Here is a 16819-nt window from a genome sequence, read left to right on the forward strand (position 1 = left end):
CGATCGGCGTTCCTTTTCCAGTCAAAACGCCATAAATATACACTAGTAAGCAATGTCTCACAAGTGTAATCAAACTTCTGATCGACAACGGTGTGTGTGTGTGTGTGTGTGTGTGTGTGTGTGTGTGTGTGCGTGCGTGTGTGTGTGTGTGTGTGTGTGTGTGTGTGCGTGCGTGCGTTGCGTGCTTTGAGCATGCTAGCAATGATATCATTACCACTAGCTGACTGTGTTTCGGGCAAATTAATCCGTTTTCTTCGCTTTATTTTATTTTCTTCTGCTTTCGTGTTTTCCCGACAAGATGTTTGCCTTGTCGGTGTCAAATCCTCCGCGTAGCATTGTCTTGCTTGGCTAGTGGCTTGCTTCCCATTGGCTAGTGGTGGCGGCGGCCAGGACTACGCGCAGGTCCGCAGGGCGGTTATTAATGCGGCTCAGCCAGGCCTTGTAATCCATTCTCGTTCTTTATCGACAAGAACACCGTAATCATCATGTCTGGACGCGGCAAAGGAGGCAAGGGGCTCGGAAAGGGAGGCGCTAAGCGTCACCGGAAGGTTCTTCGCGACAACATCCAGGGTATCACTAAGCCGGCTATCCGTCGTCTTGCCCGTCGTGGCGGCGTGAAGCGCATCTCCGGGTTGATCTACGAGGAGACCCGAGGCGTTCTGAAGGTGTTCCTTGAGAATGTGATCCGCGACGCGGTGACCTACACCGAGCACGCCAAGCGCAAGACGGTGACCGCCATGGACGTTGTCTACGCTCTGAAACGCCAAGGCCGCACCCTGTACGGCTTCGGCGGCTAAAGCAGGATCTGACCATCGACAAACCCCGGCCCTTTTCAGGGCCACCCAAATCTCCCCAAAAGAGCTGTATCTTCTCACAACGAACACATGTACACAACGAGCATAATACCAAAGACAGACCCAAGCCGGTCATGCAAACACACAACAATGAACTAGTATGGTGGTCCCCACGGTTTTCTTTGTAGTGCTAGTGATAGTCTTGTTGAGAGATGTTCTGTAAAGATGTGTGTACTGCAAAGATGTGTGCACGGTTGGATACTAATAAATGCGTGTGAAGCGTAGTATATATGTTTTATTTTCTTGGTATAAGTGTGAAGAATATGATTGAAGTGGCGTGTTTGGGAGTGTGTGTTATGTATCAAAGTTACTTATGATCTATATCTCGTCGATCTCTGCTCGTTCACGCGTAGTGATGTTGCTTGGCTCAAATATGATATATCTGCGTCAACAAAAGTCCGGGCGTGTTCATCAATTCATGTGCGCTCGCTCGTTTCTCTGCATGCAAACTCGATCAGCCGTCGGCGTGGAGTCCAGGGCGTGCTTAGTGAAAAGTATGGCAAATATCTCAATATCTGAGGGCTAGCGACCAGCGGCTTCCATCAAATTAGTAAGTTGGACATGTCCTCTTGTACAGAAACCGAGTCAGTATCAATTTTGATACTCGAGAAGGGAGAAATTCAACCGTAAAGTTAGAAAAGAAACACAAATTTGGCCGAGACAGACAGTAAGACGCGGACAGGCTACGACGTTTCCGACCACGTCCGCACCGTCGCTACTTCACGCCAGTTTGACAAGATGTCGGGTTCATTTGCACGTCCGTCGCAGACAAAGCAAGCTAACATGTCCGCCCCAGCATCGTCCCCAAAGAAGGCCAAGAAGGCGCCCAAGGCCCCTGCGGCTCACCCGCCCACCACCGCCATGGTCACGGCGGCCCTGGAAGCGCTCAAGGACCGCAAAGGTTCTTCCCTCTTGGCCATCAAGAAGTACATCGCCGGCAACTACAAGTTCGACGTGGAGAAGAAGGGACACTTCATCAAGCGCGCCCTGAAAGCCTTGGTAGAGAAGGGCACCCTCATTCAGGTGAAAGGTACGGGGGCGGCGGGATCCTTCAAAATCAACGTGGCAGCCAAGAAGGCCGCCGAGAAGGCCGCCAAGAAACCTGCCGCCAAGAAGCCGGTCAAGAAACCCGCGGCCAAGAAGGCCGCCAAGCCCAAGACCGCCAAGCCGAAAAAGCCCGCGGCCAAGAAGGCTACCACCCCCAAGAAGGCCAAGAAGCCGGCCGCCAAGAAGACCAAGAAAACTCCGGCCAAGAAACCAGTCGCCAAGAAACCGGCCAAGAAGACGCCAAAAAAGAAGCCGGCCGCCAAGAAGGCAGCGCCTGCCAAGAAGGCGGCCAAGCCCAAGAAGAAGTGAAGATCCGACCGTCCAAGTTTCTGAAAACCCCGGCCCTTTTCAGGGCCACCCACATCCTAACAAAAGAACTATGTCAATCACATCAAAGTTATCACTTTTCCACACACCATATGCTCTCAAAGAAAATGAATGAAATAACATATATAAGATAGAAACATATCTATCAAAAGAGCACCCCCCCCCCCCCCAAAAAAAAAACACACACACAGACCACCACCAAAAGAATGAGTGGATAGACGCACACACGCACAGGAAGACAGCATTTCGCCGAGGCAGGCTAAGGCGATCTTGTATGTTTGTTGCTTTACTGAGCAATTGCTTTATTGACAACCTTATTGAGCCATGAAGTAGACGAATGCCTTGTTGCCACTGTATGGCTAGACGCACGAGCGGTTGCCCGAGTGTATGTAGCCCATTGCCATTCTATAGCGCAAGCATCGTTCATTCGCTATCCCAAAAAGTGCCGAGCTTGCTGCAAAAGTCGGATCCTGGAGAGACGAAAACTGACCAATCGCAAGCTCGGATTTCAGCCACGGAACCAATCGGACGGCAGGGCGCCCACCAATTGTAATCTGCGGGCATCTGATTAGCGGGTCTTATAAATTCACTCTCCACCGCGGGCCGACTACTTTTGATATTGTCTTGCACTTGAGCGTAGACGAAGTTCATCCGTTCGTTCGACATGGCACGTACCAAGCAGACCGCCCGTAAGTCCACCGGTGGCAAAGCCCCCAGGAAGCAGCTGGCAACCAAGGCCGCGCGCAAGAGCGCACCGGCTACCGGCGGCGTCAAGAAGCCTCACCGCTACAGGCCCGGCACCGTGGCCCTCAGAGAGATCCGTCGCTACCAGAAGTCCACCGAGCTGCTCATCCGCAAGCTGCCCTTCCAGCGCCTGGTGCGCGAGATCGCCCAAGACTTCAAGACCGACCTGCGCTTCCAGAGCTCGGCGGTCATGGCCCTGCAGGAAGCCAGCGAGGCCTACCTGGTCGGTCTCTTCGAGGACACCAACCTGTGCGCCATCCACGCCAAGCGCGTCACCATCATGCCCAAGGACATCCAGCTCGCCCGCCGTATCCGAGGGGAACGAGCCTAAGGCGGACCGAAAACAACATCAACAACCCCGGCCCTTTTTAGGGCCACCCACATATCCCAGAAAGATCTATATCCTTCACCTTTCTTTAAACAGACGCAGTTGTTGCGCCTGAAATACAATTTCTCACGACTCGCACATCACCCCCCCCCCCCCCACCCACCCACACACACCATATACCTGTACACGCAAATCAATTCAGCCGACAGTGTAATGACTTTATTAACATTAGAGAATGTTATGTGACCACGTGCATCCGGTCGCGAACATAAAACCTGCACACACATATGATGTACATATATGTCAGCTGGTCTTAAACGACAAACTTGTAAGATGCGGGCCGTCTAAGAACCGTATTGCGGTCATTTCTTGGACTTGTGTGATCGGTCTTGCTCACGCATTACTCTAATTGTCTGTCAGCTATCTTGGACTGGGATATGTCATATGTAAGGTTACTTTTACTGCTAGATTGTCTTAGTCTCGACAGATGTACTGTATGTGTGTATTAGCTTAGCTTATCCTTTTCTTCTACCATGTATGTTTACACAATGTACTGTACATATTTCACTGTATATGTCACTTAGATGTTAGTTTGGTTTGTGTTAAACGACCTGTATCTAGCCCCTCGGGGCACGAACATACAATAAAGGTCTTCAATCATTATATCCATTCGTATATCTGCATTGTGCAGTTTGATTCAGTGTGAAGAGAATACAGTTCTTTCGAGAGGATGTGGGTGGCCCTGAAAAGGGCCGGGGTTCTGTTTCTTTCGTCCGGACATTACTGAGCCTTGCTTGTCTTCTTGGGCAGAAGCACGGCGTGGATGTTGGGCAGAACGCCGCCCTGTGCGATGGTCACGCCGCCCAGCAGCTTGTTCAACTCCTCGTCGTTGCGGACGGCCAGTTGAAGGTGACGGGGGATGATTCTGGTCTTCTTGTTGTCGCGGGCAGCGTTACCGGCCAGCTCCAGGATCTCGGCCGTTAGGTACTCCAGCACGGCCGCCAGGTACACCGGTGCGCCGGCACCCACGCGCTGGGCGTAGTTTCCCTTGCGCAAGAAGCGATGCACCCGACCGACCGGGAACTGGAGACCCGCACGGGAAGAACGGCTCTTGGCCTTGGCGCGTGCCTTGCCACCTTTGCCACGTCCAGACATCTTGTAGTAGTCGATTAATTTACGTCGAACGGCAGAAAGAATGAGAGAATGAAGATGAATTATCTCCTGTCCAAACACTTTATACCCCGCTGCTGGATTCACGGCTTCCGACAGCGAACCAATAGAGAGAGAGCTAACTCTCGGGGAGAGGTTCTACCACGTCCGCGCCTTGGACTAGACAATCCCCAAATTTGCATTGTTCTCCGATATAAAGACCAGGACGAGACGAGTGCGATTATATTCTTTGCTGTCTAAACACGCCAAGAACGTCTTCGTCATGCCGCCAAGTGGAAAAGCCGCCAAGAAAGCTGGCAAGGCCAGGCCCGCAGGAGACAAGAAGCGCGGAAGGAGGAGAAAGAGAAGGGAAACCTTCGGCGTCTACATCTACAAGGTGCTCAAGCAGGTGCACCCCGACACCGGCGTCTCTAGCAAGGCCATGGGCATCATGAACTCCTTCGTCAACGACATTTTCGAGAGAATCGCTGCCGAAGCTTCTCGACTGGCTCACTACAACAAGCGCTCCACCATCAGCAGCCGCGAGATCCAGACCGCCGTGCGACTCCTGTTGCCGGGCGAGCTGGCCAAGCACGCCGTCAGCGAGGGAACCAAGGCCGTCACCAAGTACACCAGCTCCAAGTAAATCGTCCGCCTCCGCTCAACGTTACCCCGGCCTTTTTCAAGGCCACCCACATCCTCAAAAAAGAGCTAGAGCAATCACATTCTAGTCGAAACAGCGACTACACACAACCCACGCACACGCCACTAACCTGGGATCGCAGGCGACATAAAACAGTACAGAACTGACCTGGAAAACACACAACAACTACAAAAACAACAGAATGATCATGAAAGAAAACAAACAACAAAGAAAGTGAATTTTGACGTAATAAAAGTCTGCACACGTTCTTATTACACCAAGCAAAGGTGACGCAACAACAAGCTTGCGCCACTCGCCTTCTGGAACAACTGTCGTCTGTGACGTTCCTTAGAACACGTAGAACAATGAATTGGCCGTCGATCGGCGTTCCTTTTCCAGTCAAAACGCCATAAATATACACTAGTAAGCAATGTCTCACAAGTGTAATCAAACTTCTGATCGACAACGGTGTGTGTGTGTGTGTGTGTGTGTGTGTGTGTGTGTGTGTGTGTGTGTGTGCGTGTGTGTGTGTGTGTGTGTGTGTGTGTGTGCGTGCGTGCGTTGCGTGCTTTGAGCATGCTAGCAATGATATCATTACCACTAGCTGACTGTGTTTCGGGCAAATTAATCCGTTTTCTTCGCTTTATTTTATTTTCTTCTGCTTTCGTGTTTTCCCGACAAGATGTTTGCCTTGTCGGTGTCAAATCCTCCGCGTAGCATTGTCTTGCTTGGCTAGTGGCTTGCTTCCCATTGGCTAGTGGTGGCGGCGGCCAGGACTACGCGCAGGTCCGCAGGGCGGTTATTAATGCGGCTCAGCCAGGCCTTGTAATCCATTCTCGTTCTTTATCGACAAGAACACCGTAATCATCATGTCTGGACGCGGCAAAGGAGGCAAGGGGCTCGGAAAGGGAGGCGCTAAGCGTCACCGGAAGGTTCTTCGCGACAACATCCAGGGTATCACTAAGCCGGCTATCCGTCGTCTTGCCCGTCGTGGCGGCGTGAAGCGCATCTCCGGGTTGATCTACGAGGAGACCCGAGGCGTTCTGAAGGTGTTCCTTGAGAATGTGATCCGCGACGCGGTGACCTACACCGAGCACGCCAAGCGCAAGACGGTGACCGCCATGGACGTTGTCTACGCTCTGAAACGCCAAGGCCGCACCCTGTACGGCTTCGGCGGCTAAAGCAGGATCTGACCATCGACAAACCCCGGCCCTTTTCAGGGCCACCCAAATCTCCCCAAAAGAGCTGTATCTTCTCACAACGAACACATGTACACAACGAGCATAATACCAAAGACAGACCCAAGCCGGTCATGCAAACACACAACAATGAACTAGTATGGTGGTCCCCACGGTTTTCTTTGTAGTGCTAGTGATAGTCTTGTTGAGAGATGTTCTGTAAAGATGTGTGTACTGCAAAGATGTGTGCACGGTTGGATACTAATAAATGCGTGTGAAGCGTAGTATATATGTTTTATTTTCTTGGTATAAGTGTGAAGAATATGATTGAAGTGGCGTGTTTGGGAGTGTGTGTTATGTATCAAAGTTACTTATGATCTATATCTCGTCGATCTCTGCTCGTTCACGCGTAGTGATGTTGCTTGGCTCAAATATGATATATCTGCGTCAACAAAAGTCCGGGCGTGTTCATCAATTCATGTGCGCTCGCTCGTTTCTCTGCATGCAAACTCGATCAGCCGTCGGCGTGGAGTCCAGGGCGTGCTTAGTGAAAAGTATGGCAAATATCTCAATATCTGAGGGCTAGCGACCAGCGGCTTCCATCAAATTAGTAAGTTGGACATGTCCTCTTGTACAGAAACCGAGTCAGTATCAATTTTGATACTCGAGAAGGGAGAAATTCAACCGTAAAGTTAGAAAAGAAACACAAATTTGGCCGAGACAGACAGTAAGACGCGGACAGGCTACGACGTTTCCGACCACGTCCGCACCGTCGCTACTTCACGCCAGTTTGACAAGATGTCGGGTTCATTTGCACGTCCGTCGCAGACAAAGCAAGCTAACATGTCCGCCCCAGCATCGTCCCCAAAGAAGGCCAAGAAGGCGCCCAAGGCCCCTGCGGCTCACCCGCCCACCACCGCCATGGTCACGGCGGCCCTGGAAGCGCTCAAGGACCGCAAAGGTTCTTCCCTCTTGGCCATCAAGAAGTACATCGCCGGCAACTACAAGTTCGACGTGGAGAAGAAGGGACACTTCATCAAGCGCGCCCTGAAAGCCTTGGTAGAGAAGGGCACCCTCATTCAGGTGAAAGGTACGGGGGCGGCGGGATCCTTCAAAATCAACGTGGCAGCCAAGAAGGCCGCCGAGAAGGCCGCCAAGAAACCTGCCGCCAAGAAGCCGGTCAAGAAACCCGCGGCCAAGAAGGCCGCCAAGCCCAAGACCGCCAAGCCGAAAAAGCCCGCGGCCAAGAAGGCTACCACCCCCAAGAAGGCCAAGAAGCCGGCCGCCAAGAAGACCAAGAAAACTCCGGCCAAGAAACCAGTCGCCAAGAAACCGGCCAAGAAGACGCCAAAAAAGAAGCCGGCCGCCAAGAAGGCAGCGCCTGCCAAGAAGGCGGCCAAGCCCAAGAAGAAGTGAAGATCCGACCGTCCAAGTTTCTGAAAACCCCGGCCCTTTTCAGGGCCACCCACATCCTAACAAAAGAACTATGTCAATCACATCAAAGTTATCACTTTTCCACACACCATATGCTCTCAAAGAAAATGAATGAAATAACATATATAAGATAGAAACATATCTATCAAAAGAGCACCCCCCCCCCCAAAAAAAAAAACACACACACAGACCACCACCAAAAGAATGAGTGGATAGACGCACACACGCACAGGAAGACAGCATTTCGCCGAGGCAGGCTAAGGCGATCTTGTATGTTTGTTGCTTTACTGAGCAATTGCTTTATTGACAACCTTATTGAGCCATGAAGTAGACGAATGCCTTGTTGCCACTGTATGGCTAGACGCACGAGCGGTTGCCCGAGTGTATGTAGCCCATTGCCATTCTATAGCGCAAGCATCGTTCATTCGCTATCCCAAAAAGTGCCGAGCTTGCTGCAAAAGTCGGATCCTGGAGAGACGAAAACTGACCAATCGCAAGCTCGGATTTCAGCCACGGAACCAATCGGACGGCAGGGCGCCCACCAATTGTAATCTGCGGGCATCTGATTAGCGGGTCTTATAAATTCACTCTCCGTCGCTCGCCGACTACTTTTGATATTGTCTTGCACTTGAGCGTAGACGAAGTTCATCCGTTCGTTCGACATGGCACGTACCAAGCAGACCGCCCGTAAGTCCACCGGAGGCAAAGCCCCCAGGAAGCAGCTGGCAACCAAGGCCGCGCGCAAGAGCGCACCGGCTACCGGCGGCGTCAAGAAGCCTCACCGCTACAGGCCCGGCACCGTGGCCCTCAGAGAGATCCGTCGCTACCAGAAGTCCACCGAGCTGCTCATCCGCAAGCTGCCCTTCCAGCGCCTGGTGCGCGAGATCGCCCAAGACTTCAAGACCGACCTGCGCTTCCAGAGCTCGGCGGTCATGGCCCTGCAGGAAGCCAGCGAGGCCTACCTGGTCGGTCTCTTCGAGGACACCAACCTGTGCGCCATCCACGCCAAGCGCGTCACCATCATGCCCAAGGACATCCAGCTCGCCCGCCGTATCCGAGGGGAACGAGCCTAAGGCGGACCGAAAACAACATCAACAACCCCGGCCCTTTTTAGGGCCACCCACATATCCCAGAAAGATCTATATCCTTCACCTTTCTTTAAACAGACGCAGTTGTTGCGCCTGAAATACAATTTCTCACGACTCGCACATCACCCCCCCCCCACCCACCCACACACACCATATACCTGTACACGCAAATCAATTCAGCCGACAGTGTAATGACTTTATTAACATTAGAGAATGTTATGTGACCACGTGCATCCGGTCGCGAACATAAAACCTGCACACACATATGATGTACATATATGTCAGCTGGTCTTAAACGACAAACTTGTAAGATGCGGGCCGTCTAAGAACCGTATTGCGGTCATTTCTTGGACTTGTGTGATCGGTCTTGCTCACGCATTACTTTAATTGTCTGTCAGCTATCTTGGACTGGGATATGTCATATGTAAGGTTACTTTTACTGCTAGATTGTCTTAGTCTCGACAGATGTACTGTATGTGTGTATTAGCTTAGCTTATCCTTTTCTGCTACCATGTATGTTTACACAATGTACTGTACATATTTCACTGTATATGTCACTTAGATGTTAGTTTGGTTTGTGTTAAACGACCTGTATCTAGCCCCTCGGGGCACGAACATACAATAAAGGTCTTCAATCATTATATCCATTCGTATATCTGCATTGTGCAGTTTGATTCAGTGTGAAGAGAATACAGTTCTTTCGAGAGGATGTGGGTGGCCCTGAAAAGGGCCGGGGTTCTGTTTCTTTCGTCCGGACATTACTGAGCCTTGCTTGTCTTCTTGGGCAGAAGCACGGCGTGGATGTTGGGCAGAACGCCGCCCTGTGCGATGGTCACGCCGCCCAGCAGCTTGTTCAACTCCTCGTCGTTGCGGACGGCCAGTTGAAGGTGACGGGGGATGATTCTGGTCTTCTTGTTGTCGCGGGCAGCGTTACCGGCCAGCTCCAGGATCTCGGCCGTTAGGTACTCCAGCACGGCCGCCAGGTACACCGGTGCGCCGGCACCCACGCGCTGGGCGTAGTTTCCCTTGCGCAAGAAGCGATGCACCCGACCGACCGGGAACTGGAGACCCGCACGGGAAGAACGGCTCTTGGCCTTGGCGCGTGCCTTGCCACCTTTGCCACGTCCAGACATCTTGTAGTAGTCGATTAATTTACGTCAAACGGCAGAAAGAATGAGAGAATGAAGAGGAATTATCTCCTGTCCAAACACTTTATACCCCGCTGCTGGATTCACGGCTTCCGACAGCGAACCAATAGAGAGAGAGCTAACTCTCGGGGAGAGGTTCTACCACGTCCGCGCCTTGGACTAGACAATCCCCAAATTTGCATTGTTCTCCGATATAAAGACCAGGACGAGACGAGTGCGATTATATTCTTTGCTGTCTAAACACGCCAAGAACGTCTTCGTCATGCCGCCAAGTGGAAAAGCCGCCAAGAAAGCTGGCAAGGCCAGGCCCGCAGGAGACAAGAAGCGCGGAAGGAGGAGAAAGAGAAGGGAAACCTTCGGCGTCTACATCTACAAGGTGCTCAAGCAGGTGCACCCCGACACCGGCGTCTCTAGCAAGGCCATGGGCATCATGAACTCCTTCGTCAACGACATTTTCGAGAGAATCGCTGCCGAAGCTTCTCGACTGGCTCACTACAACAAGCGCTCCACCATCAGCAGCCGCGAGATCCAGACCGCCGTGCGACTCCTGTTGCCGGGCGAGCTGGCCAAGCACGCCGTCAGCGAGGGAACCAAGGCCGTCACCAAGTACACCAGCTCCAAGTAAATCGTCCGCCTCCGCTCAACGTTACCCCGGCCTTTTTCAAGGCCACCCACATCCTCAAAAAAGAGCTAGAGCAATCACATTCTAGTCGAAACAGCGACTACACACAACCCACGCACACGCCACTAACCTGGGATCGCAGGCGACATAAAACAGTACAGAACTGACCTGGAAAACACACAACAACTACAAAAACAACAGAATGATCATGAAAGAAAACAAACAACAAAGAAAGTGAATTTTGACGTAATAAAAGTCTGCACACGTTCTTATTACACCAAGCAAAGGTGACGCAACAACAAGCTTGCGCCACTTGCCTTCTGGAACAACTGTCGTCTGTGACGTTCCTTAGAACACGTAGAACAATGAATTGGCCGTCGATCGGCGTTCCTTTTCCAGTCAAAACGCCATAAATATACACTAGTAAGCAATGTCTCACAAGTGTAATCAAACTTCTGATCGACAACGGTGTGTGTGTGTGTGTGTGTGTGTGTGTGTGTGTGTGTGTGTGTGTGTGTGCGTGTGTGTGTGTGTGTGTGTGTGTGTGCGTGCGTGCGTTGCGTGCTTTGAGCATGCTAGCAATGATATCATTACCACTAGCTGACTGTGTTTCGGGCAAATTAATCCGTTTTCTTCGCTTTATTTTATTTTCTTCTGCTTTCGTGTTTTCCCGACAAGATGTTTGCCTTGTCGGTGTCAAATCCTCCGCGTAGCATTGTCTTGCTTGGCTAGTGGCTTGCTTCCCATTGGCTAGTGGTGGCGGCGGCCAGGACTACGCGCAGGTCCGCAGGGCGGTTATTAATGCGGCTCAGCCAGGCCTTGTAATCCATTCTCGTTCTTTATCGACAAGAACACCGTAATCATCATGTCTGGACGCGGCAAAGGAGGCAAGGGGCTCGGAAAGGGAGGCGCTAAGCGTCACCGGAAGGTTCTTCGCGACAACATCCAGGGTATCACTAAGCCGGCTATCCGTCGTCTTGCCCGTCGTGGCGGCGTGAAGCGCATCTCCGGGTTGATCTACGAGGAGACCCGAGGCGTTCTGAAGGTGTTCCTTGAGAATGTGATCCGCGACGCGGTGACCTACACCGAGCACGCCAAGCGCAAGACGGTGACCGCCATGGACGTTGTCTACGCTCTGAAACGCCAAGGCCGCACCCTGTACGGCTTCGGCGGCTAAAGCAGGATCTGACCATCGACAAACCCCGGCCCTTTTCAGGGCCACCCAAATCTCCCCAAAAGAGCTGTATCTTCTCACAACGAACACATGTACACAACGAGCATAATACCAAAGACAGACCCAAGCCGGTCATGCAAACACACAACAATGAACTAGTATGGTGGTCCCCACGGTTTTCTTTGTAGTGCTAGTGATAGTCTTGTTGAGAGATGTTCTGTAAAGATGTGTGTACTGCAAAGATGTGTGCACGGTTGGATACTAATAAATGCGTGTGAAGCGTAGTATATATGTTTTATTTTCTTGGTATAAGTGTGAAGAATATGATTGAAGTGGCGTGTTTGGGAGTGTGTGTTATGTATCAAAGTTACTTATGATCTATATCTCGTCGATCTCTGCTCGTTCACGCGTAGTGATGTTGCTTGGCTCAAATATGATATATCTGCGTCAACAAAAGTCCGGGCGTGTTCATCAATTCATGTGCGCTCGCTCGTTTCTCTGCATGCAAACTCGATCAGCCGTCGGCGTGGAGTCCAGGGCGTGCTTAGTGAAAAGTATGGCAAATATCTCAATATCTGAGGGCTAGCGACCAGCGGCTTCCATCAAATTAGTAAGTTGGACATGTCCTCTTGTACAGAAACCGAGTCAGTATCAATTTTGATACTCGAGAAGGGAGAAATTCAACCGTAAAGTTAGAAAAGAAACACAAATTTGGCCGAGACAGACAGTAAGACGCGGACAGGCTACGACGTTTCCGACCACGTCCGCACCGTCGCTACTTCACGCCAGTTTGACAAGATGTCGGGTTCATTTGCACGTCCGTCGCAGACAAAGCAAGCTAACATGTCCGCCCCAGCATCGTCCCCAAAGAAGGCCAAGAAGGCGCCCAAGGCCCCTGCGGCTCACCCGCCCACCACCGCCATGGTCACGGCGGCCCTGGAAGCGCTCAAGGACCGCAAAGGTTCTTCCCTCTTGGCCATCAAGAAGTACATCGCCGGCAACTACAAGTTCGACGTGGAGAAGAAGGGACACTTCATCAAGCGCGCCCTGAAAGCCTTGGTAGAGAAGGGCACCCTCATTCAGGTGAAAGGTACGGGGGCGGCGGGATCCTTCAAAATCAACGTGGCAGCCAAGAAGGCCGCCGAGAAGGCCGCCAAGAAACCTGCCGCCAAGAAGCCGGTCAAGAAACCCGCGGCCAAGAAGGCCGCCAAGCCCAAGACCGCCAAGCCGAAAAAGCCCGCGGCCAAGAAGGCTACCACCCCCAAGAAGGCCAAGAAGCCGGCCGCCAAGAAGACCAAGAAAACTCCGGCCAAGAAACCAGTCGCCAAGAAACCGGCCAAGAAGACGCCAAAAAAGAAGCCGGCCGCCAAGAAGGCAGCGCCTGCCAAGAAGGCGGCCAAGCCCAAGAAGAAGTGAAGATCCGACCGTCCAAGTTTCTGAAAACCCCGGCCCTTTTCAGGGCCACCCACATCCTAACAAAAGAACTATGTCAATCACATCAAAGTTATCACTTTTCCACACACCATATGCTCTCAAAGAAAATGAATGAAATAACATATATAAGATAGAAACATATCTATCAAAAGAGCACCCCCCCCCCCCAAAAAAAAAACACACACACAGACCACCACCAAAAGAATGAGTGGATAGACGCACACACGCACAGGAAGACAGCATTTCGCCGAGGCAGGCTAAGGCGATCTTGTATGTTTGTTGCTTTACTGAGCAATTGCTTTATTGACAACCTTATTGAGCCATGAAGTAGACGAATGCCTTGTTGCCACTGTATGGCTAGACGCACGAGCGGTTGCCCGAGTGTATGTAGCCCATTGCCATTCTATAGCGCAAGCATCGTTCATTCGCTATCCCAAAAAGTGCCGAGCTTGCTGCAAAAGTCGGATCCTGGAGAGACGAAAACTGACCAATCGCAAGCTCGGATTTCAGCCACGGAACCAATCGGACGGCAGGGCGCCCACCAATTGTAATCTGCGGGCATCTGATTAGCGGGTCTTATAAATTCACTCTCCGTCGCTCGCCGACTACTTTTGATATTGTCTTGCACTTGAGCGTAGACGAAGTTCATCCGTTCGTTCGACATGGCACGTACCAAGCAGACCGCCCGTAAGTCCACCGGAGGCAAAGCCCCCAGGAAGCAGCTGGCAACCAAGGCCGCGCGCAAGAGCGCACCGGCTACCGGCGGCGTCAAGAAGCCTCACCGCTACAGGCCCGGCACCGTGGCCCTCAGAGAGATCCGTCGCTACCAGAAGTCCACCGAGCTGCTCATCCGCAAGCTGCCCTTCCAGCGCCTGGTGCGCGAGATCGCCCAAGACTTCAAGACCGACCTGCGCTTCCAGAGCTCGGCGGTCATGGCCCTGCAGGAAGCCAGCGAGGCCTACCTGGTCGGTCTCTTCGAGGACACCAACCTGTGCGCCATCCACGCCAAGCGCGTCACCATCATGCCCAAGGACATCCAGCTCGCCCGCCGTATCCGAGGGGAACGAGCCTAAGGCGGACCGAAAACAACATCAACAACCCCGGCCCTTTTTAGGGCCACCCACATATCCCAGAAAGATCTATATCCTTCACCTTTCTTTAAACAGACGCAGTTGTTGCGCCTGAAATACAATTTCTCACGACTCGCACATCACCCCCCCCCCACCCACCCACACACACCATATACCTGTACACGCAAATCAATTCAGCCGACAGTGTAATGACTTTATTAACATTAGAGAATGTTATGTGACCACGTGCATCCGGTCGCGAACATAAAACCTGCACACACATATGATGTACATATATGTCAGCTGGTCTTAAACGACAAACTTGTAAGATGCGGGCCGTCTAAGAACCGTATTGCGGTCATTTCTTGGACTTGTGTGATCGGTCTTGCTCACGCATTACTTTAATTGTCTGTCAGCTATCTTGGACTGGGATATGTCATATGTAAGGTTACTTTTACTGCTAGATTGTCTTAGTCTCGACAGATGTACTGTATGTGTGTATTAGCTTAGCTTATCCTTTTCTGCTACCATGTATGTTTACACAATGTACTGTACATATTTCACTGTATATGTCACTTAGATGTTAGTTTGGTTTGTGTTAAACGACCTGTATCTAGCCCCTCGGGGCACGAACATACAATAAAGGTCTTCAATCATTATATCCATTCGTATATCTGCATTGTGCAGTTTGATTCAGTGTGAAGAGAATACAGTTCTTTCGAGAGGATGTGGGTGGCCCTGAAAAGGGCCGGGGTTCTGTTTCTTTCGTCCGGACATTACTGAGCCTTGCTTGTCTTCTTGGGCAGAAGCACGGCGTGGATGTTGGGCAGAACGCCGCCCTGTGCGATGGTCACGCCGCCCAGCAGCTTGTTCAACTCCTCGTCGTTGCGGACGGCCAGTTGAAGGTGACGGGGGATGATTCTGGTCTTCTTGTTGTCGCGGGCAGCGTTACCGGCCAGCTCCAGGATCTCGGCCGTTAGGTACTCCAGCACGGCCGCCAGGTACACCGGTGCGCCGGCACCCACGCGCTGGGCGTAGTTTCCCTTGCGCAAGAAGCGATGCACCCGACCGACCGGGAACTGGAGACCCGCACGGGAAGAACGGCTCTTGGCCTTGGCGCGTGCCTTGCCACCTTTGCCACGTCCAGACATCTTGTAGTAGTCGATTAATTTACGTCAAACGGCAGAAAGAATGAGAGAATGAAGATGAATTATCTCCTGTCCAAACACTTTATACCCCGCTGCTGGATTCACGGCTTCCGACAGCGAACCAATAGAGAGAGAGCTAACTCTCGGGGAGAGGTTCTACCACGTCCGCGCCTTGGACTAGACAATCCCCAAATTTGCATTGTTCTCCGATATAAAGACCAGGACGAGACGAGTGCGATTATATTCTTTGCTGTCTAAACACGCCAAGAACGTCTTCGTCATGCCGCCAAGTGGAAAAGCCGCCAAGAAAGCTGGCAAGGCCAGGCCCGCAGGAGACAAGAAGCGCGGAAGGAGGAGAAAGAGAAGGGAAACCTTCGGCGTCTACATCTACAAGGTGCTCAAGCAGGTGCACCCCGACACCGGCGTCTCTAGCAAGGCCATGGGCATCATGAACTCCTTCGTCAACGACATTTTCGAGAGAATCGCTGCCGAAGCTTCTCGACTGGCTCACTACAACAAGCGCTCCACCATCAGCAGCCGCGAGATCCAGACCGCCGTGCGACTCCTGTTGCCGGGCGAGCTGGCCAAGCACGCCGTCAGCGAGGGAACCAAGGCCGTCACCAAGTACACCAGCTCCAAGTAAATCGTCCGCCTCCGCTCAACGTTACCCCGGCCTTTTTCAAGGCCACCCACATCCTCAAAAAAGAGCTAGAGCAATCACATTCTAGTCGAAACAGCGACTACACACAACCCACGCACACGCCACTAACCTGGGATCGCAGGCGACATAAAACAGTACAGAACTGACCTGGAAAACACACAACAACTACAAAAACAACAGAATGATCATGAAAGAAAACAAACAACAAAGAAAGTGAATTTTGACGTAATAAAAGTCTGCACACGTTCTTATTACACCAAGCAAAGGTGACGCAACAACAAGCTTGCGCCACTTGCCTTCTGGAACAACTGTCGTCTGTGACGTTCCTTAGAACACGTAGAACAATGAATTGGCCGTCGATCGGCGTTCCTTTTCCAGTCAAAACGCCATAAATATACACTAGTAAGCAATGTCTCACAAGTGTAATCAAACTTCTGATCGACAACGGTGTGTGTGTGTGTGTGTGTGTGTGTGTGTGTGTGTGTGTGTGTGTGTGTGTGCGTGTGTGTGTGTGTGTGTGTGTGTGTGTGTGCGTGCGTGCGTTGCGTGCTTTGAGCATGCTAGCAATGATATCATTACCACTAGCTGACTGTGTTTCGGGCAAATTAATCCGTTTTCTTCGCTTTATTTTATTTTCTTCTGCTTTCGTGTTTTCCCGACAAGATGTTTGCCTTGTCGGTGTCAAATCCTCCGCGTAGCATTGTCTTGCTTGGCTAGTGGCTTGCTTCCCATTGGCTAGTGGTGGCGGCGGCCAGGACTACGCGCAGGTC

The 16819-nt window shown here is 51.8% G+C and overlaps 3 protein-coding genes across 3 annotated transcripts; all 3 read left to right on the top strand.

Moving 5' to 3' along the window:
- Positions 1-1431: 1431 nt before the first annotated feature.
- Positions 1432-2311, top strand: LOC136441206 (histone H1-like). The gene has a single exon (XM_066437346.1). It carries the CDS (start codon positions 1593-1595, stop codon positions 2208-2210), a length of 618 nt encoding a protein of 205 aa, XP_066293443.1. The 5' UTR covers positions 1432-1592; the 3' UTR covers positions 2211-2311.
- A 4596-nt stretch (positions 2312-6907) lies between these two features.
- LOC136441201 (histone H1-like) lies at positions 6908-7787 on the top strand. The gene has a single exon (XM_066437340.1). The coding sequence runs from the start codon at positions 7069-7071 to the stop codon at positions 7684-7686; it is 618 nt and encodes a 205-aa protein (XP_066293437.1). The 5' UTR covers positions 6908-7068; the 3' UTR covers positions 7687-7787.
- Positions 7788-12373: 4586 nt separating this feature from the next.
- LOC136441202 (histone H1-like) lies at positions 12374-13253 on the top strand. The gene has a single exon (XM_066437341.1). It carries the CDS (start codon positions 12535-12537, stop codon positions 13150-13152), a length of 618 nt encoding a protein of 205 aa, XP_066293438.1. The 5' UTR covers positions 12374-12534; the 3' UTR covers positions 13153-13253.
- Positions 13254-16819: the final 3566 nt, after the last annotated feature.

The sequence above is a fragment of the Branchiostoma lanceolatum genome, chromosome 9 (assembly GCF_035083965.1).
Source record: "Branchiostoma lanceolatum isolate klBraLanc5 chromosome 9, klBraLanc5.hap2, whole genome shotgun sequence".
Taxonomy (NCBI): domain Eukaryota; kingdom Metazoa; phylum Chordata; class Leptocardii; order Amphioxiformes; family Branchiostomatidae; genus Branchiostoma; species Branchiostoma lanceolatum.